General features: G+C 39.2%; 1 protein-coding gene across 2 annotated transcripts in view; it reads left to right on the forward strand.

Moving 5' to 3' along the window:
- The window catches only part of LOC125377686, an 87,783-nt gene that overhangs the window by 32,309 nt on the left and 31,988 nt on the right, over positions 1-23,486 (forward strand). For both annotated transcript variants that reach the window (XM_048391605.1, XM_048391606.1), the window contains exon 3: positions 22,134-22,201. In XM_048391605.1, coding sequence (XP_048247562.1) covers positions 22,141-22,201 — 61 coding nt within the window. In that variant the 5' untranslated portion in view covers positions 22,134-22,140. The remainder of the gene's footprint in view (positions 1-22,133; positions 22,202-23,486) is intronic.

Consider the following 23,486-nt stretch of genomic DNA (forward strand, 5'->3'; position numbering starts at 1 on the left):
TGGTAGTGGGGTGTCGTCTCTCGCTGCGTCAGAGTCTGTTGACAAGGATTTCTTCTTATGCTTAGATTTCTTTTTCGGAGGCACAGGTTCCGAAATCAGCTGCGTAGACATTTCGGCTTGCATACCAGGGAGGTGTTGGGAGATTTTTCGGACCTAGTATCCATTTATAGTGCGTTTGATGAAAGAATTTTTTTCACTGGGTTTAAAAACCGACCTAGTTAGCTCTATTTCCTCATTCCACCAAGGGACAGTGGGTTTTCCTTGGTTGGATGATTTGAAGGGGATTGCGGATTTTGCTGCGTTAATTATGAAGTAAGTTAGGTTTTGACAGAATGTTTCGGGGTCTTTTGTTTCTAAATCGTTTAGATTAGCTTGATTGCATAATTCTTGGAATTTATCCCAGTTGGCGTTTTTGTACTGAAATTTAGGTTCCTGTTTAGGGGTTTGATTTGGTATTTTTAGTGATATAGTGTGGTTGACAAGTATATTTACAAGTAGGAGGCAATGTATATACAGTAGAGTAGATATTGTTATACTGGAGTAGAGAAGCCTTTTGTGTTTACACAAGTTTAGTGATGACAGTCATTGGTGAAGTCAGTGACATAAACAAAGGATGAAGCCAATAAATATAATTATGGCTGACTGGGGTCTTTGGTGAGTTGATGGTACGCCGGGGGTATGTAATCGCCTTGGTCACGGTTGATTCACGGCTGGAGTCTTTTGGTGTTGATGGCTTCTTGTACTTTCCTTATTTTGAAGTCATTGAGGTTGTTGGTGAGGGCTGTGACTCTCTCCCACTGAATGTATCGATGTTGGGTCAACTACAAAAGGAATGTTTGGGCCGAGACATAATCAACTTTAATTGTACAAAGTTTGAACAGATAAACAAAACATGACATTCATCGTCAAGACATTCTCCACACTGTTTACAAAATGCATCAACTGGATGATTTACATTAGAACATCTATAATTTTTAGTTGTAGATCATTGTAACCTGTTCAAAACTTTGCCAAACGTCTGCGTTAATTATAGATTAAAGTAGAACTATTATTGATACTGGATGTACATTCAAATGTAAATATTGTAAACGTATACATGCTGATTTGGACATTTGTCTTTCTCACAGAATGTCAATCAGTTTCAATAAATCAGATAGTCACTTTGCCACTTAGGAGCTCTTCTTGTTCTTAAATACTGTCTCAGCTCCCTAGTAGCAACATTGTCTTGATTGATGTCACAGTCACTAGTAGCGCATGAGAGGATAGCATCATCCAAATCAAACACGACCACACTTTCTGAAACAGGGTTAGAATTAGTGAAATGAAAACTACTACAGTCCGTTTGACTCCAAATGAGAACGATGAATTGCAAAATAACTCGAAATCCAGAAAAGTGTATGAAACATCAATACGGTACTTGACCATGAATACCCTGTACCCAACAAAATCTGAATTTTGTTTATTTTAAGACCCATGACGGATGAAGTTCTTTAAGAAACTATCATGTAATTTTGTATAGAAATGTGTACATGACACGTAGGGGGGACAAACCGTGGAAGGCACAGAGCAAGCACGTATGCACTGCACGTTCTGCTGTAGGGGAAATGACAGAGCGTTAGAGGGGCCGTCTCATGATAATTTCAGTCGCAATCTGACTCGCTCATGCCATAGATCTCGTCGCCGGAACTGCTGGTGCCTGAACCGACTGCCACTATTAAATAGGTTGGACTGTTGCTGGCCGTAGTCCATCTCGTGACCAATAACGTGGCTCTATCTCGCCAAAGACTGTGGCCACACAACGCCTCCATGTTTCTACTGTTACCCGATCAAGGGATTCTTTTACGAGTTGTTCAACGTCTCGTAATTTGAACGTTGTGTTCGATCGTCCAACGTCACTCTTGACGATGCCCCATACCAACTCGATTGGATTCAGGTCGCAGTGATCAGGTGGCAGTTGTAAGACAGTGTGACCCTGACCCTTGATGTAACTGTCAACTTTATACACAGGGTCAGGTTTCATAGTTTTGATGATTTCATAGAGCTGTGGTTTCGTCACTCGAGAAAGAAAGGTAATGTTCCTCCGTTGCAGCCAAGTAACCATGTTTCCTTTACGGTTATTAGAGGTTGGAGTCTTGCTTTCTGGATCCTGCACACTATGATACGGTGCATTGTCCATGACAATGAGAGACTTGGTAGGCAAAGCAGGGACTAATTTATCTTTCACCCACTCCAGAAATACATTGCCGTTCATTTCTGTGTGGTAGTCCCTGTTGTCTTTGGCCTTGGCTTTAAAGACGAGGTCACAGTCTGGGAGAAAACCCTGACTAGCAGAACCAGCATGGAGAACTATGAGTCTTTCACCCTTTCCCATTGGGAACTTTCTACCAGACTCCTTACAGTCACCACTGGGTACCCACTGGCTGTGTGTGACGCATTTACCCATGTCTCATCTAAGAAGATGGGCTCATATCCTTCTTCACGTTTCTGCTTGATGGTACGAAGGTAATGATTTCGGAGACGAACAATGTCAGACCGTTCACACAACACAGCCCTATTTTCTCCAGTTATCTTTTTTGTATTTGTAACCAAATGTATGCAATAGCTGCCATAGTTTGTACTTTGTTTCTTCAAAATTCTTAGGGACAGGTACTTATTTTCTGAAAGCAGTTTAACATTTGCACGTCTGACTTGATCCCTCTGAAAACTGTCTAATTTATCAACCTTGCGTGGTTTTGACATGTTCCCTACCTCCTTGGCCTGACTATTTGTATCTCGTCGACTAACAACATTTTTAAGTTTCTGAGGGGACATACTAAGAGCTTTTGAAGCTGGTTTCAAGAATTTATTAATTGCATAAAAAGGCTTTGCTCTTTCTGTTTCACTCCTAAAGAAATCATGGACATTCAACCTAAACTGTCTAACATCTAAGAGTAGCGCAGCTTGTCATTGAATGAACACGGTCACTGTATAGCACGTGCAGACCGTGCTTGCGCTGTTCCTTCCACGGTTAGTCCCCCTACGTGTCATGTACACATTTCTATACAAAATTACATGATAGTTTCTTAAAGAACTTCATCCGTCATGGGTCTTAAAATAAACAAAATTCAGATTTTGTTGGGTACAGGGTATTCATGGTCAAGTACCGTATTGATGTTTCATACACTTTTCTGGATTTCGAGTTATTTTGCAATTCATCGTTCTCATTTGGAGTCAAACGGACTGTAGCTGCAGCGTCAGCCTCTACTGGGTCAGCAGTTTCATCCACCACAGCGTCAATTTGGGTCTCCGGATGTCTTGGACGATCATGATGTCTCTTCAGACGTCGATGATTGAAGACCCTTGGTCGCCCATGTCCAGCACACGACCGGATCCTGTATGTTGTCAGGCGGGTCTGATCCTTAACAACAAAAAGTCCTTCCCATCTCTTTGCATTGAGCTTTTGCTGGTTCCTGGATTATTTTCAGGATGGAATAACCAGACCTTCTCCCCCTTTTCATAAGGGACAAATTGTGTCATGTCATCACGGGTCTGACTCCGCTTGTCCTGCTCATCCACTATTTTCTTCCTAACTTGTTCCTGTATTTCCAACATCTTAGAAAGTCTAGTTGAAGGATCAAAACGCCTGCATTAATTATAGATTAAAATAGAACTATAATTGATCCTGGATGTACATTCAAATGTAAATATTGGCATGAAAGCTGTATCATCAACAACTTCTTGCGCCATCCATATGAAAGCAAAGCCAAACATAAACTAAATGTTCCTGACAACTAATACCCAGTTTATAAAAGTTTTGGCTGAATTTGGCAATCAAAGTGTTTCAAACTGAATGTATTTCTTAAACTCGTTTCTATATTGATAAGCATCAGAATCTCTGCACCACTTTTGTGCTCAGAGGTCATACTATACAGGTATTGATTGTGCTCAGAGGTCATACTCTACAGGAATTGTTTGTTCTCAGATATCATACTATCCAGCTATTGTTTGTTTGCAAAGGTCATATCATACGGTAAATGTTTGTGCAGACAATTCATACTATACAGACATAGTTTGTGCTCAGAGGTCATGCTGAATATCCATTATTTATGTTCAGAGGTCAACAAACAAACAACCATTCTTTTTTTTTGTTGTTGACATTTTTTATTCCTTTCAAAGGGTTGTACATCTGGTTCAGAGGTTATACATTAGGTTTAATCAATTGTAGTGAAAATACGTTACATGGATGTACATTTCTTGTGATATAAATAGAGCATGCATAACTGAAACACATACATATATACACACATATACATATTATTATTATTTTAATTTGTGTAGGATTTTTCCCCATTTTCGTTTAAATTGTAATAGACCATTGTTTTTATCTTTTACTGGATATTATAGTATGATTAAGTAAAAGTTTATTTTTGTCGAATCCAAAAATAACTGAGTATTTGGTAAGTGAGATCCTAGTATTTATGTAAAGGTTTAAAAAGGTTTCCAGTTTGCTCCAAAAGTGTTTAACATATTCACATTCCCAATATACATGTATAAGGTTTTCGCCATTTAAGTCACAAAAGGAGCAAATATCATTTTTAACTAGTTTCATTTTTAATCATTCCTTTTCGGTGTAAATTATTCTATGGATAAACTTAAACTGAAAGTCAATCAATTAAGTATCTTAAGTACATTTTCTGAAATTTGAATAAACTTCATTCCATTGAATATCATCGTCAAAAAGAGATTGCCATTTTCCATTTACTAAGGGTGGTTTTGTTATTGTAATTAGTCTATCATAAAAGTACCTAGATCCTTGAATATGTATGGTATGTATGGTATGGTATAAATATATCCCTCAATTGTGGACTAAGATTTAAGTCATATATTGATATTTTGATATAATGATTGACAGTGTCTCTCCATTCTTTAGGTACACTAAGTTTAACCTTATTATAATCTAGTATTGTACCCTGTAAATCATAACATACTTTTAATATTTCAAATGGCAGAAATCCATTCTCATTACATAAGTCCTTAATTGTCATTATACCCTTTTTAAACCAATTTTTAATTATGTAGTTTTCATGTTTAAATTGGTGATTTAGCCATAGGCGCTGTGATAGAATTTCGGAAATCTTTTCTGAATCTGTTGTAAACTTTCTGCCGTAATTTCCCCCAACATTTAAAACATCTCTCCAAAAAGGGTTTTTCACACATAAATATTTATCAGCATTGACTCCTAGATTTATCATATCAGTGAAAGAAAAAAACTGAGGGATTATCATATGTACTCTTTTTTAAATACTTTCTTAATGTAGATATTTCTTAATGTAGATATTTTTAGTGATTTATATAAATATTTTAATGTCCTCCATTCTAAGCCCACCATCAGCATAATTTTTTTTTCAGAGTTTGCCTTTTAATTTTATATGGTTTATCATTCCATAAAGAACTAAACAAAATTTTATTTAAGTTTGTAATAAAATCTTTTGGGGGGTTTGGCAGTGCCATAAAAATATGGACAAGAGTTGAGAGAGCCAATGACTTGATAACAGTAATTTTACCTATAAGAGTCAAGTTTCTTCTTCTCCAGTTTGCCAATAACCTATTTATTGTTTCAAGTCTTTTTCGGGTATTGATAACCCATAGATCTTGCAAATAGTAGTTGCGAATAATTCCTAACACTTCAAAATTGCCTACATGCCCGTCTAATTTTAAGTCTTCACAAATATTTGTTGAGCCCCCTGCTTTTTACCCGATCCATATGGCTTTTGTTTTACCAATATTTATTTTAAGTCCAGACATTTTGAAGAAACAATCAAGTATATTTATTGCTGCATACAGGCTTTCAGCCTCTCCGTTTAAGAATAATTGTGTGTCGTCTGCGTACTGACCTAATTTGTACTCTTTCTCATTCAATACAATTCCTTTAATATTTTTATTGTCTCTTATCATACAGCCTAAGATTTCTACAGCAAAAAGAAAAAGATATGGCGATATTGGGTCTCCTTGTCTGCATCCTCTTTCATTAATAAAAAAAGAACACATATGACCGTTTTGTATTACACAGGAGGATGCATTATTAGTTAGTAGGTGTATCCATTTTATCATATAAGGCCCAAAATCATACTTTTCTAATGCCCTGGAAATAAATGTCTTGATATTGTATCATACGCTTTCTCAAAATCAATCAGCAGCAACATTCCTGGTCTATTTAGTCTTTTACATTCAAACATAATGTCATACAAAAGTCTTGTGTTTTCGCTAATACATCTTCCAGGAATAAAGCCAGTTTGATTATCATGAATTAGGTGATCTAAAGTATTTTTGATTCTATTTGCAATACAAGTACTAATTATTTTATAAAGTGCATTCAGCAATGATATTGGACACCAACTTTTTAGAAATCTTCTGTCTTTGTTTCCCTTGGGGATACACGTAATGACTCCCCTTTTCATTGTATACACTGTATGTCATTTCCTTATTTTCAAAAGTTTTATTTATGTATCTAAAAACCCATATTTTTAAGTCTTTCCCAAAAAACTTAAAGAATTCTATTGGAAAGCCATCTGCTCCTCGGCTTTTGTTATTTTTCATTTGTTTTACTGCCTTTGATATTTCATCTTAAGTGATTTTTTTTCTAAATTAACCCTTACGTCTTCATTTAGAGTAGGTGTTTTTACATTTTTGAGTATCTCAGCATTTTCATTATCATTTTCTGTTGGTAATGAGTAAAGCTTCTCATAAAATTCTCTTTTTTCCTTTATTATTAAGTCCCCGTCAGTAATTTCTTCCCCTTTATTATCAATCAAAGTGTTTATGAGTTTACTTGTATAATTTCTAGATTCCAAAGTACAAAAGTAACTTGTTGGTTTTTCGCCTTTAGGTGTCATGGTGACTGATTTACGACACCCATTGTCTGAAGAACATTTGATTGCAAAGGCTCATTACCCTGGAGCCGTGACATCTATATGCCTTGAAACATTTAATTGCTGTTATTTATAAGATGCTAATCCTAATTGTTAATCCCCAGTTTTGTGTACATCGACCGTCTGCCATCCAGAACAGGATGTGCAAGTATGTCACTGATGATTTACTGTTTACATTTATATTTATTACTTACTAAATGTCAGGTGACCTTGGCTATATAAGCCTTGGTCCAGAGAGGAAAGAGGAAAAAAGAAAGGTCTTACCCTTAGCCTAGCTAGGGTTAGGCTGGGTGCTCCAGGGCACCTAGACAACAACCACTACCACTATGTGCTGACCTGGCAAATAGTGTCTTTTGTTTGTATATATCGACATGTATAAAGTAAAACTGTATATACCGCAAGCCATCGCCTCCAAGTTGTCACTTCCTACAGGAACCATACGTCGGCCCCTTGCATATACGAGTATGCAAATTGTTCATTAATCAACGTCACAGACTGCCATGCTTTGTTACTTCATCATACCATTTTATCCTATTTCTAATATGTATTCCCCTTGTTACTTCTTCATTAATTTTTTCTAATTCTATTTTATATTTGGATAGTTCAGCCAATTTATTTTCACTAATCTGTTGAAAGTTATTCCTAATGTCTTCCTCTACTTCTTCTATTTTATCTTCCAGTTCCTTAGTCTGGTTTTGCCTGTTTTTTTTTAACATATGTTGCAAATGATATGGTTTTACCTCTGATTTTCATTAATAAAGTTTCCAGAAATAAACAGTCACCAATGGTTAATTCTAAGTTTCTATCCCCAACACCAATCTTACCTCCTGGCTCTTTACAAGAATATTCTGTAATAGTTTCTTCCATAATTTCCTTCACCATTTTAACATAATCTACATTACACAATAATGAGGTATTAAGCTTCCAATAACCTCCAATAACAACCATCGTTTCTACTCAGTGGTCATACTAAACAGCCATTGCTTGTGCTCACAGACAATACTATTGATCGACAACAGAAATCGCTGCTTCAGGTCAAAAGTTGTTATTCGTTAACATTTCATTAGACAACTGACAAACGATCATCTCCACACACACACAGTCATTCCAAAACACTATGATAACACACAACACAATCAAGGTAACATTCCATACTTACAACAGTCAACATTACCGATACAATTTACGCGCTATCACAACACCAGAACTTCCGGAATGAGAGTTATCTCCCTTACATCATTCCTCCCTCTCAGACCACACCCTATGATACAAGACATTCATTCATTTCCCACTTAAGTAAACGTTAAATAAGACATCCAGTAGTATTTTCTTTAAATGCCATCATCCTTATCAATTTACATATACATTTAGAATATATTTACAAGATCTACAGAATACTGACTTAAAACCTATACATGCTGATTTGGACATTTGTCTCACAGAATGTCAATCAGTTTCAATAAACCAGATAGTCACTTTGCCACCTAGGAGATCTTCTTGTTCTTAATTACTGTCTCAGCTCCCTAGTAGCAACATTGGCTTGATTGATGTCACAGTCACTAGTTGCGCATGAGAGGATAGCATCATCCAAATTAAACATGACCACACTTTCTGAAACAGGGTTAGAATCAGTGGAATGTAAACCACTAGCTGCAGCGTCAGCCTCTACTGGGACAGCTGTTTCATCCACCACAGCATCAATTTGGGTCTCCGGATGTCTTGGACAATCATGATGTCTCTTCAGACGTCGATGATTGATTACCCTTGGTCGCCCATGTCCAGCGCACGGACGGATCCTGTATGTTGTCAGGCTGGTCTGATCCTTAACAACAAAAAGTCCTTCCAATCTCTTTGCATTGAGCTTTTTGCTGGTTCCTGGATTATTTTCAGGATGGAATAACCAGACCTTCTCCCCCTTTTCATAAGGGACAAATTGTGTCATGTCACCACGGGTCTGACTCCGCTTGTCCTGCTCATCCACTATTTTCTTCCTAACTTGTTCCTGTATTTCCAACATCTTAGAAAGTCTAGGTGAAGGATCCAATGCTCACTCGAACCAACATCCAAATGCATCTTGTGCCTAGCAAAACGGCCAAACACCACTTTAAATGGTGTTTCGTCCTTCACTTTGTTTGGAGTTGTTCTAATGACCCTCAATGCAGATGGAAGTTTCAGATCCCAATTTTTCTGGTCTCTTGCTTCAATGAGTACAGCAAGTCTTTCTGCTGGTGTACGATTCATTCTCACAACCTGACCATTACACTGTCATGCGGGTGTGTCGGATTCCCAGCTTGACACAGAGCTCATTCAGTAAGTTAGCTTCAACATTCCTCCCTTGATCAGAATGTAGTTCCTTAGGGACACCATAACGACAGACATTTTCATTGTAGAGGACGGGTGCTGTTGTTTGAGCTGATTGGTCTGGCACTGCAAACGCCTCCACCCATTTGCTGAAAGGGTCTGTCAACACAAACAGGTATTTATTACCTCTAGCTGTCACAGTTAAAGGGCCAGCAAAGTCCATATTCAATCTCTGGAGTGGTTTTGTTGGTATTGGAATTTCCCTCTCAGGAATCGTCAGAGCCACTGTCGGATGTTTCCTTCCTGAGACATATTTAACAGGACTTGCACCCTTCAAAAACATCTTTGCACCAACCAACCCTTGTGTAGTGCTCTTGAACTGCTTGTACAGTCTTATTTGCACCAAACTGTCCACGCTCATCATCTAGAACTTGCAGGATTCTAACTGCTTCAGACTGTGGAATAACAACTCTTCTTAAATCCCTGTTGCTGTAAGCGCCAGATTTCAGGACAAGGATGTTGTCATTGAAGTGTAAATTTTCTCCCTCTGTTTTTAGAAAGCTGTTGACATCACATTTGATACTGGCTGGCTTCTTGTGATTAACCATCCATTTTCTTAGAACACTGATATCCTCATCGGTTTGTTGTGAATGAGCCAACTCTTCTGATGAAAACAGTCTTGGGACCATCACTGCATCTATAGTCCGGTAATTAAAGGTTTATTTTTCATAAAGGTTCAATAAAATTGACGGAAAAGGTTTTTTAACGCATTTCACTGCCTTGATAGGTCTTCTTTAAAAAAAAAATAGTTTACCAAAATTTGACTTGGGGAAACACCCAAAATAGGTCAAATCCAAGATGGCCGTCATCAATACAAACGAAAATCGAAAAAGTAAAAAAAAAAGAATCAATCAAAATCTAGACATGGATGATGACTCTATTTATTATCAACTTCATAGGATCAAGACAGGGGAATATATATTTAACAATTTTGAAGTGAAATCTTACACAGAAATAAATTACGGCTGCCCGAAAAGTGAATAAAATGCAACAAAATACTTAACACAGGCTTATAAAGAGGGAATAACCCTGCAATACTACAGTTTACAATTCAAACTAACTATCAATTTAAATGTCTTAAGTTCAAGACAGTCTTTATATTCACACTCATATACTGGACATGAAGAGACGATTATTCAGTAATGTCAGAAAAGTCATGACTTGGTCCATTTGAACATGTCATCACTTTGCATTGTCCACATGCTGAGGTACATTGTAGATAATCTTTTTCTGCATGAGCATGTGTTTTCATCACACTTTCCACTGCAATTGTATCTGATTATTTTCAATTGTCACACGTTCAGAATTCAAATCCAAGCCAGGCATACAGCCGTAGAGGAGTGCAAGTGCCTGATTACCAGCCTGCTCGATTTCTGCATGGTTTCCACCTGTCACGATGAAAACCTTCGAATATTCCTGAGACCATCCCTATGCCATATGGCCTCGATGTTGTGTCACTCCCTGACAATGCATGTACAAAGAGCTGAGATTAGGATCAAGGATCATCTGTATGATGAATATGTCAATGATCTTTGTACTTGTCTGAAGATAGATGGTCTCATGGTATCGGGTCTGAAGTGATATTGCAACAGGATGAGAAGGTCGGTGTCATTCCCTACCACTACCACAGGCTGTGTTTGAGCCAATGTACAGGCCGACATTGCAATGTCATAGTCAGCATCTCCGGATGAGTGTTTAATCCGAAAAAAACCCACCCATTTTTGACCCCAACAGAGTGATGAATTTCTGTTTTATTCCTTCATTTGCCAAAAGGGCTTTTTCTTTATTTTCAGAATCATGTCTGTGGTGAAATCCACATCCACTCCAATCTCACTTCCAGTTCTTCTCTGATGGGTCTCATCCTTGGTCGAAAAACACCACAATAACCATCAAACATGATAAGAGCATTGCAGAAGTGGTTCCTCAAGAAATGAGCCCGCACAGCTTGTGCCACTGATTTGCCGGCCAACATCTGATCTGTACTACCCTCTGAATATACTTGAGTGATGATCTCCTTTAACCCAGATCCAGCAATCAGATTCCCAAATGTACCCACAAAACTCATCTCAGTATTGAATCCCCCCAAGACCAGGGCTATTTGGTGCAAGGGGCTCTCAGCTGGCCGTGATTCGATGATCATGTATGCAATTCACCAAAGTTGCTGGTCGATTGTAATAACCGGTGTGATTCCATGTCGTCTGGCATGTTTGGAAATATACTCCAGCGTTGATCTATCACAGGATTCGTCACTTGGTGTCATGTTGATAATCGACAAGAATATCTCAGAGCTCTTCCTTGGGTATGGAATGTCAGAATGGAGCAACTGCATGCAATCGGAACACCGTGGTCGACACACACAGAAGTGGCGCACTCCACAAAATATCTAGTTTGCTATTCTTTTCATCAAGACAGAAGTCACCAATTGGTGGAAAGATAATGTTCGACAGCAGTGCCTTTGGATTTCTTTGTGAGAATAGTTTGACACTGTTGATTTTTTTAACATCATCCAAATCTACCTTAACTCTTAGTACCCTCCGTTTCACCATCTCGCCCATGGCATGGATTGAGCCAGTGCCATCAAACCTTTTGCTGGCATGATCTATATAACCAGCCTGGTATTGCACGAATGTATCTGCAGTGTCTCTGATTAGGTGAACACCATGAGTGGTCACCGCGAATTTTCTAAATTTACGAGGAGCTGAAACCGAGTTGACTTATCATATCCACTAAATTACGATGACCATATTTGTGTTATAGTGTGATACTTTGTCAAACTAGTCGAGGAGGCAGAAATGATGGGGACATGTCGAATGCATGATTGCCTGACCCAATGACGCAGTATGGAGTTTACTGTTTCAGCTCTTGGTGATAGCTTGAAGGAGGATGCGTAATGTATGTGTGAGGTAATCAAGATTGGTGTCAATCAATGCCATCTGCTCATTGTCGAGATACACATCAACATGTTTTGACATGCTCTCTACCTGCGTATGAATGTATTCCCCCTCAACTTTAATCAAACTGTCCATGTCAGATTTGTCCACCTTTGCAACATGTTCATGTGCCGTGAGAGTTGCAATGTTAGGTTGTTGCCTGATTGTAGTTATGAATACCTTGTTCCTATAGGGATTCATGAATTCCCTTTTCAGCTGAGATGTAGTGTGTAGTTGATCATCACTCAGTGCACTCATTGACTTCATATTGTGATGCAAATTGTCCAAAGGAATCGTTTCATCATCATTCTCTTCCAAGTAATCAATGGCAATCTCAAATGCTGTCATCTAGGACATACACTTCAGTCGACCAAGTCTCCGTTTCTTTGGTGGAGCCTCTTCATGTTCAATATAAGCTGCAGGTATACTTGTCCCTCTCCGAAAATTCTTATCACAAGCATGGTGATGGATAGCTTCTTCAGCTGGTAGATCGTATATGGGCACGATACTTGACTGTACCATCTTGGCCCAATCATCTTGCCCGTTGACACAGTATGTTGCAGACATATGTTGAGTATCTTCCTGGAACTCAAGAGCCATCGCACGGCTGAAGTACACTTCTATATGGATGTTTGTATGCAACATCCTGGTCAATACAAGTACCACATAGAAAACAATGAGTTTTAAAATTTAAGGCTTAAACATATGATCGAAGAGTTTTCAGCTACTTTGATTGCTTTTGGATTTATATGCATACTTCGACACTGTCTGTGTACCAACAGGCTACAGTTGTATATGATGTCTGGTGCATCTAATTTGTGCAGTCTGTTTGCGTTATTAATGCTACAGCAGCATTTTGCTGTCAACTTCACATAATCCTGGGGTTTGTCCAGGTTAACTTGTTCCGTACATAGCAAACAAGTAGTCAGCTACATAGGACACCTTCAGTTGGGAATAGTCACCTGCAAATAGTAACAGTTGTTAGAAATATGGTTGACATGTGTACAGATACAAATGTTGCTTTTCCGATTATAGCAATTGATTTTTGTGCTAAATGTCTTGAATATATCTTCAGAATTAACTTTTAATCAAAGTTTCTGAGAAGCTAATACCATTTGAGAAAAATAACTGCTTCCTGGACTTTGGATTATCTCCCTTGATTTTTCTTGAAACAAATGTTGATGTTAATGGCTCTGTTTCAAATTTTATATTTATATTTGTTCATATTTTCATCAGTTATTTCTCTCTAGAGCCAATCAACTATATATTATACAAGATTTCATTTTAGCTATAAAAGAAAAATAGCTCAAACATACCTTTATGTTCTTGAGGTCTATCTTTAAAACATTGTTTGTTCGGCCGCCATTTTGAAGAAGGGATACTTTGGTTTTTTTCAATTATATTTGTTTCTAACTTGATTATTTATGTGAAGACAATAAACTGTATAATTTTATACGTAAAAAGTCAACATTTTAATAAATTGGTTCATGTTCTGCAAGAATTACATATATTAACAAATTTATGTACTTTTTCGTCATTTTGAAGCATTATTTTAAATTTCCATGTGAATTTTCCTTTCAAAATTGTTAAATATACATTCCTTTGCATTTATCCTGGCAAGCTAATATAGATAGACTCACCATAAATGTTTTTATTGTTATTGGTTCCACGTTTATGACTATTATTACTTTTGTTGGCGGCCATCTTGGATTTGACCTATTTTCGTCTGATCCCCATGTCCGATTTTGGTAAACTATTTTTTATTTTAATGTATAGGTGCCAAGGCACCAAAATCCAGCAAAAAACCTTTTCCGTCAATTTTGTTGAACCTGGACCTTTTAATTACTGGACTACTACCCGTGGAACTCTGGACAAAGCATCTGGTACTTTTCTGTCCTTTCCTTGCTAATGATGTAAGGTAAACTCAAAATTCTCTAATGATACTCTCCATCTTGCAAGGTGCCCTCGTGGTTCTTTCAAATTGAGGAGGTAAGTCAGCGGTTTATGATTTGTAATTACAGTGAATTGTTTCCCTTCTAGACACATGGCAAACTTGTCCAGTGCCCAGACAATAGCCAAACATTCCTTCTCAATAGGCAGAGTAATTCTTTTCTGGTCCAGTGAGAGCCCTTGATGAACACTCAACAACATGTTTATCCTGAGAAAGCACTGCACCTAATCCCACATCACTTGCATCAGTCTCAACAACAAACTCTTTTGTGTAATCAGGATATGCTAATACGGGAGCCGACATCTTCTCTTTCAAGCAATCAAATGACATCTGTTAGTGTCCTGTCCATGTGAACACAACATTCTTTAATGTGAGATCTGTCAGAGGTTTTACTATGTCAGTAAATCTGCGATAGTAAGATGCCATTCCCACAAATCTTCTGACATCTGCTGTATTCTATTGTCTTGGAAAGTTATTGATTGCACTAATCTTGCATGTTTCTGGATTAATTCCCTTGGTGTTAATAACGTGACCCAGATATGTTACTTCAGTTCTTGCAAAAACACACTTTTGGGGGTTTAGCTCTAATCCGTCACCAAGTAATCTCTCAAAAACTCGTCTCAAGTGTTCCAAATGTTCATCCATGCTCCAAGACTAAACAATCACATCGTCCAAGTATATTTATAGGATTTCCCAGTTCAGATCACTGAAAACTGTCTCTGAAATATCGCGGGAGCCCCCTTTACGCCAAAAGGCATAACATTAAACTCAAATAGTCCCTTGTGACAAGCAAAAGCAGTTTTCTTCTTATCTTCCTCTTTAATAGGCACCTGATAATACCCTTTGGTCTTGTCCAACGTGGTGTACAGACGAGCGTGACTCAGTAAAGCCATGCTGCCGTCTATCCTTGGGAGAGGAAAACTGTCCCCTAAACAACGATCATTCAGGGCGCGAACATCAACGCAATACCTTGTCGTTAAATCAGCTTTTTTAACAAGAACTAATGGACTTGACCATGGACTATGACTTGGCGTGATCAAACCAGCCTGTAAACTTTCGTCAACAAAGTCTGAAATCTTGCCCTGGGCATCATGTGAAAACCGCCGAGGCTTCAGTGCAATAGGCACTGCATTTCCAGTAGGAATAGAATGTTCAATCACTGTAGTATAACCAGTTTCAACGTCCACAGAGAACACATCACCATTTTCCTGTATTATCTTGTCCAGCCTGTGTATGTCATTCTCCTCAATATGTGATGAATTAGCAACGTCGCGAGCAATCCTATCCATTTTCTGTTTCCTGTCATGTGTAACTGCTGAAGCTTCCTTCATAGGTTGGTTGGTTGGTTTGTTGTTTAACGCCGCACTCAGCAATATCCCAGCTATATGACGGCGGTCTGTAAATAATCGAGTCTGGACCAGACAATCCAGTGATTGATATCATGAGCATTGATCCACGCAATTGGGATACGATGACATGCATCAACCAAGTCAGCGAGCCTGACCACCCGATCCCGTTAGTCGCCTTTTACGACAAGCATAGTCACCTTTTACGGCAAGCATGGGTTGCTGAAGACCTATTCTACCCTGGAATCTTCACGGGTCCCTTCATAGGTAATGTAGCAATTATAGGTGAATCATTCATTGGTGAGAAAAGTTCCAACTACAGATCCAGCTACAAGCTCAGATTCAACATTATTTGGGTTAGTCAAATGACATATCTTGTTATTGACTCGGACTGTCTCTAACACTCGACCACACCCAACACCAAGCTTTTCACTATCCCTGCTGATTCAATGATGCCTGTCATGTCTGGTTGCACTGATGTTGATATAGTTCCTTGAACCAATTTCACCATTCATGCTCCTAGGTGACACGTTCACTGCATGATCCAAGTAAACATGGTGACGACAGCACTGGTGTAACAGAAGCTTGTAGCTTCCTGTATTCTTTTGTATTTGAGTCATAGCACACAGCATCCCCTATCGACACTTTCAATCATAATTTTGGAAATAAATGCATGCCAAGAATTGCTGGGTATGTCAAATACTTAACAACTGTAAACCTATGTTCATTCGTTCTTTGTTCCCCAACTCTGCAGTGTGTCAAAAGATCCCTGGAAACTCCCAAGTCGGATCCATCTACTGTATGTGGAATGAATATTGCTGGTAATCTCTTGCCCTGTGCTCTCCTGGCTAAATCTTCTGTAATAATACTGATTTGAACCCCAGTATCAACTAACCACAAGCACTTCTCCCCTCCAATCTCTCCTTTTACTTCAATTCTGCACGAATCAGTTCCTACTGTAGTTGCCGACACAACTTAACCTGCTAGGGAGTTTCGGCTTCTCTCCCCAGCCTCATCTTGTTTCCCTGGTTTGAACCTGGAATCTGTGCACGGCAGTTTCTTTCCATGTGTCCCTGTCTGCCAAACCTGTAACAGTTGCCATTAAATCTCCATTGTCCCTGTGAACCCTTCTTTCCTTGATTTTGTTCAGACTTTCTTGCAATGTGACCTGGCTTACTGCACCTGTAACACTTCACAACAGTTTCCCTAGAAACAGTCGCAACAGACGCTGATAATTCTGCCTGGCTTAGTGTAAGGTCAGATATTTTCTTGGCTTATTCACTTGAAATAGCATTCTGTCCTTCACTGATTGTGACTCCTGTTGCCACAAGCCTAACAGCTGTCCCCTCTCTCTCAATTTGCATTGACTTCTTTACTAAGGTTTCAAAAGTAACATCATCTGCAGTTATCCAAGATAATTTTTGTCTCACATCTGGAATCAGTGCCCTCCTGCTGTGTGCCGTTCTGAGTGCTATAGCAACAACATCGGTGACGTCAGGAAATGCCTTTGACACAAGATCTATTATGACATATTTCAGCTGCATGGCCGTTTCATCCTTGTTCCTGCTGTTTTCTATAAACGCCTGTTTCACACCCGAGTAAGAGTGCTGCTGCTCCTAAGATATTGTCGTGAAAAATCGTTGGGCTTCTCCCTTCAGCCCTAGGTGATCGCACGCTACTTTCTTGGCTTTCTCAGTGATGACTCTGACAACGAAGAAACTTTCCAATTGACTCAAATGACTCTCAATATCACCCCCTTCACACTCGTCCCACTGTGATACGCCAGCACTAATATTACCAAGTGAGAAACATGTTATCCCGCCGCTTCCACCAATGATAGACAACAGAACTCGCTGCTTCAGGTCAAAAGTCGTTATTCGTTAACATTTCATTGTACCACTGAAAAACGATCATCACCACACACACAATCATTCCAAAACACTATGACAACAAACAACACAATCAAGGTAACATTCCATACTTACAACAGTCAACTTTACCGATACAATTTACGCGCTATCACAACAACACCAGAACTTCCGGATTGAGGGTTATCTCCCTTACAGCCATTGCTTGTGCTCAGAGATCATACTATACAAATATTGTTTGTGCTCAGAGGTAAAAATATACACCCTTTGTCTGGGTTCAGGAATCATACTATACAGCCAATGATTGTGCTCAGAGGTCATACTATACAGCCATTGTTTGTGCTTTGAGGTCATACTATACAGCCATTGCTAGTGCTCAGAGATCATACTGTAAACCATTATTTATGCTCAGAGGTCATAATATACAGCCATTGTTTGTGCTAAGTCATACTCTACAGGAATTGTTTGTGCTGAGAGGTCATACTATACAGCCATTGTTTTTACACAGAGGTCAAGCATTTGTTTGTGCTCAGAGATCATATTATACAGCCATTGTTCGTGCTCAGAGGTCATACTATACAGCCATTGTTTTTTCACAGAGGTCAAGCATTTGTTTATGCTCAGAGGTCATAATATACAGCCATTGTTTGTGCTAAGTCATACTCGAGAGGAATTGTTTGCGCTCAGAGGTCATACTATACAGCCATTGCTTTTACACAGAGGTCATACTTTACAGCCATTTTTGTGTTCAGGGGGCATACTTTACAGCCATCGCTTGTGCTCAGAGGTCATACTCTACAGGAATTGTTTGTGCTCAGAGGTCATACTATACAGCCATTGCTTTTACACAGAGGTCATACTTTACAGCCATTTTTGTGTTCAGGGGGCATACTTTACAGCCATCGCTTGTGCTGAGTGGTCATACTCTACAGGAATTGTTTGCGCTCAGAGGTAATGCAATACAGCCATTGTTTGTGCAGAGAATTCATACTTCACAGCCACAGTTTGTGGTCAGAGGGCATGCTATACAGCCATTGTTTGTGGTTAGAGATCATACTATCCAAAAATTGTTTGTTATCAGAGATCATTCTTTTAGCTATTGTTTGTGCTCAGAGGTCATACTATACAGCCATTGTTTATGCACAGAGGTCATACTATCCATTGCTTGTGCTCAGAGTTCATACTAAAGAGCCATTGTTTTTTTACCAGAGGTTATACCCATTATTTGCGGGTCAGAGGACATACTATATAGCATTTGTTTGTGCTCAGAGATCATATTATACAGGCATTGCTTGTGCTCACAGATAATACTTTGATAGACAACAGAACTCGCTGCTTCAGGTCAAAAGTCGTTATTCGTTAACATTTCATTGCACCACTGACAAACGATCACCACCACACACACACAATCATTCCAGAACACTATGACAACACTCAACACAATCAAGGTAACATTCCATACTTACAACTGTCAACATTACAGATACAATTCACGCGCTATCACAACAACACCAGAACTTCCTGATTGAGGGTTATCTCCCTTATATCACTATGCAGCCATTGCTTCTGCTCAGAGGTCATACTGTCCATCCATTGCTTGTGCTCAGAGATCATACTATACAAATATTGTTTGTGCTCAGAGGTAAAAATACATACCCTTTGTCTGGGCTCAGGGATCATACTATACAACCATTGTTTGGGCTTTGAGGTCATACTATACAGCAATTGTTTGTGCTCAGAGATCATACTGTAAACCATTATTTATGCTCAGAGGTCATAATATACAGCCATTGTTGGTGCTCAGTCATACTCGAGAGGAATTGTTTGTGCTCAGAGGGCATACTATACAGCCGTTGTTTTTACACAGAGGGCATACTTTACAGCCATTGTTTGTGTTCAGAGGTCATAATATACAGCCATTGTCTGTGCTTAGTCATACTCTACAGGTATTGTTTGTGCTCAGGGATCATACTATACAGCCGTTGTTTTTACACAGAGGTCTTACTATACAGCCGTTGTTTTTACACAGAGGTCATACTATGCAGTCATTGTTTGTGTTCAGAGGTCATAATATACAGCCATAGCTTGTGCTCAGTGGTCATACTCTACAGGAATTGTTTGTGCTCAGAGGTCATACTATACTGCTGTTGTTTTTACACAGGTCATACTATACAGCCATTGTTAGTGCTCAGAGATCATACTGTAAACCATTATTTATGGTCAGAGGTCATAATATACAGCCATTGTTTGTGCTTAGACATACTCTACAGGAATTGTTTGTGCTCAGAGGTCATACTATACAGCCATTGTTTTTACACAGAGGTCATACTATACAGCCGTTGTTTTTACACAGAGGGCATACTTTACAGCCATTGTTTGTGTTCAGAGGTCATAATATACAGCCATTGTTTGTGCTTAGTGGTCATACTCTACAGGAATTGTTTGTGCTCAGAGGTCATACTATACAGCCGTTGCTTTTACACAGAGGTCATACTATACAGCCATTGTTTGTGCAGAGAATTCATGCTTCACAGCCGCAGTTTGTGGTCAGAGGTCATGCTATACAGCCATTGTTTGTGGTTAGAGATCATACTATCCAAACATTGTTTGTTATCAGAGATAATTCTTTTAGCCATTGTTTGTGCTCAGAGGTCCTACTATACAGCCATTGCTTGTTCCAAGAAGTCATACTATCCAAACATTGTTTGTGCTCAGAGGTCGTACTATCCAACCATTGTTTGTGCTTAGAGATCATACTATACACCCATTGTTTGTGCTCAGTAATCAAACTATACAGCCACTGCGTGTACACAGAGGTCGTACTAAAGAGCCATTGTTTCTGATCAGCGGTCGAACTCTACATGAAATGTTTGTGCTCAGAGTTCATAAAATCCAACCATTGTTTGTGCTCAGTAATCATACTATACAGCTATCGCTTGTTGTAAGAAGTCATACTCTCCAAACATTGCCTGTGCTCAGAGGTCGTACTAAAGAGCCATTGTTTTTTTTATCAGCAGTCATACTCTACATGAAATGTTTGTGCTCAGAGATCATACTAAGCAGCCATTGTTTGTGCTCAGAAATCATACTATTTAGCCACTGTTTGTGCTCAGAGGTCATTCTATCCAAACATTGCTTGTGCTTAGAGGTTAGACTGTACAATCATCGTTTGTGCTGAGAGATCATACTATACAGCCATTGTTTGTGCTCAGAGGTCATACTATACAGCCATTGTTTTTACACAGAGGTCATACTATACAGCCGTTGTTTTTACACAGAGGGCATACTTTACAGCCATTGTTTGTGTTCAGAGGTCATAATATACAGCCATTGTTTGTGCTTAGTGGTCATACTCTACAGGAATTGTTTGTGCTCAGAGGTCATACTATACAGCCGTTGCTTTTACACAGAGGTCATACTATACAGCCATTGTTTGTGCAGAGAATTCATGCTTCACAGCCACAGTTTGTGGTCAGAGGTCATGCTATACAGCCATTGTTTGTGGTTAGAGATCATACTATCCAAACATTGTTTGTTATCAGAGATAATTCTTTTAGCCATTGTTTGTGCTCAGATGTCCTACTATACAGCCATTGCTTGTTCCAAGAAGTCATACTATCCAAACATTGTTTGTGCTCAGAGGTCGTACTATCCAACCATTGTTTGTGCTTAGAGATCATACTATACACCCATTGTTTGTGCTCAGTAATCAAACTATACAGCCACTGCGTGTACACAGAGGTCGTACTAAAGAGCCATTGTTTCTGATCAGCGGTCAAACTCTACATGAAATGTTTGTGCTCAGAGTTCATAAAATCCAACCATTGTTTGTGCTCAGTAATCATACTATACAGCTATCGCTTGTTGTAAGAAGTCATACTCTCCAAACATTGCCTGTGCTCAGAGGTCGTACTAAAGAGCCATTGTTTTTTTATCAGCAGTCATACTCTACATGAAATGTTTGTGCTCAGAGATCATACTAAGCAGCCATTGTTTGTGCTCAGAAATCATACTATTTAGCCACTGTTTGTGCTCAGAGGTCATTCTATCCAAACATTGCTTGTGCTTAGAGGTTAGACTGTACAATCATCGTTTGTGCTGAGAGATCATACTATACAGCCATTGTTTGTGCTCAAAGTTCATACTATACAGCCAGTTTTTGTGCTCAGAGATAATATACAACCATTGTTTGTGCTCAGAGATCCTACTATACAAACATTGATTGTCCTCAGAGATCATACTATACAGCCATTCCTGTTGCTCAGAGGTAGTACTATACAGCCACTGTTTGTGCTGAGAGATAATACTATACAGCCATGGCTTGTCTTCAGAGGTCATACTATACACCCACTGCTTGTGCTGAGAGATCATACTATACCAGCTGTTGCTTGTGCTCAGAGATAGTACTATATAGGCATTGCTTGTGCTCAGAGATCACACTATACAGCCATTTTTGTGCTCAGAGGTGATACATACAGCCATTGTTAGTGCCAAGAGGTCATACTATACAACCATAGTTTGTGCTTAGATATCAATGCCAAACACTGCCTTCTGTCTGTGTACTCAACACATTGTTTCAATATGAGGAAACTGTAGGGTTCACACAAACCCCATGCATGGAGTAGAGCTGATGCACACGTAACATCTATACAGCTAAGCGCCCGTATGTAATCAAGAGAGAGGCAGGAGCCATGCATACAAACCCGTGGGGTATTGAAGATGGTGAATATACAGTTGAAAATCTCTAATGTCTCATTTTCTTATTTCAGCCGAAGTATGACGCTGGTACCCCTGTTCGTTGTACTATTTCACGCAGTGGTCACCAAAGCGATTCTAGGTAGAGTACTGAAGAATCTTTCCTTTAAATACTCGTTCCATATTCTGTCATTCTAACTGAAACGATTCATGTCGATCAGTGATGTTCGTTATTTTCAATGATGTTTAGCCCATTCATTATCAACTATTGATTAAATAAGTCTTTCTTGTTGAAATAAGAAACTAAGGGAAGAAATGCGATGTTCTTTAAATGAATAACTCAGTTGGTGGAAAGATTACATGTAAAGATATGGTTTAAGTGCCAGACGTACTTCATACCCCTGTGAGCAATATAATGACACCATTGAAGCGAACAGGCAAACAAAATGTCAGCTTCAACGCTGACACCTGTGGAGATATACTACTGTCAGCTGCCATATTACTGTGAAATACAGAAAGTTCAAACCACTACTTCAACGCAATACGAATGGTCCTTGCAATTGAACTTTACACATCAATCTACTAAAAAGGGCTCAGTAATTTCGCCAAAATAGTATTTCAAAACGGTTACCTGACTGCCACATACGTTGTTTGGATATATACTAACCACAAAAGAAACGTCACTATGGATAGATATATGAGAAACCTTTTTTGTCCAAACACCGTTTACATACTTTAAGACATATAAAAAAGATAAAACTTGCCAAAACTGATCATCAAAGTTGAAATTAAAGTGTCAAATGTTCTTAAAGTGAAGCACAACACTGGTCTCTGAGAAAATGGCATCGCAAGTCAGTATCTCGTGTGTCCGCCATGTGCATTGATGACTGCCGTGCAACGTCGATACGTGGAATGGATGAGGCGGTTGATGAAGGCCATAGGCACTTGAGCCCACACTCTGAGGAACACCTGACGCAGTTCAGCTGCAGTTGTCGGCCTTGGTCGGACGTCAATTCAGCCGTCTTTGAATCTCATCCCACAGGTGCTCAATGGGATTTAAATCGCGACTGAGGTCAGGCCACTGCATGGGTCTGATGCCATTCTGCTGGAGGAAGTCTCTTGTTGCTCTCGCAGTGTGGGCACGGGCGTTATCATGCTGAAACTCGTGGTTGCGGCAATGAGGTATGGCATGTGGTCTCAAGGCTTGATCAATGTACCGAGCTGCTGTGACACCACTGCCTCTCCCTCGACCAATGTTCTGGAAACCGCAGGGCCGACCCTCTGCGCAAGTTCAGTTCTCCGTTCACCATGATGCTCGGACCACCCACGCGTCTCTCTCAACAACACAAGTATACGAATAACGTTCACCACGGCATCGCCAGACTCTCTCTCTCTCTCTGTGTGCTAACTGCTGTTGAGATACAGTA

This window comes from Haliotis rufescens, unplaced genomic scaffold, assembly GCF_023055435.1.
Source record: "Haliotis rufescens isolate VD_foot unplaced genomic scaffold, xgHalRufe1.0.p SCAF_93, whole genome shotgun sequence".
Taxonomy (NCBI): Eukaryota; Metazoa; Mollusca; class Gastropoda; order Lepetellida; family Haliotidae; genus Haliotis; species Haliotis rufescens.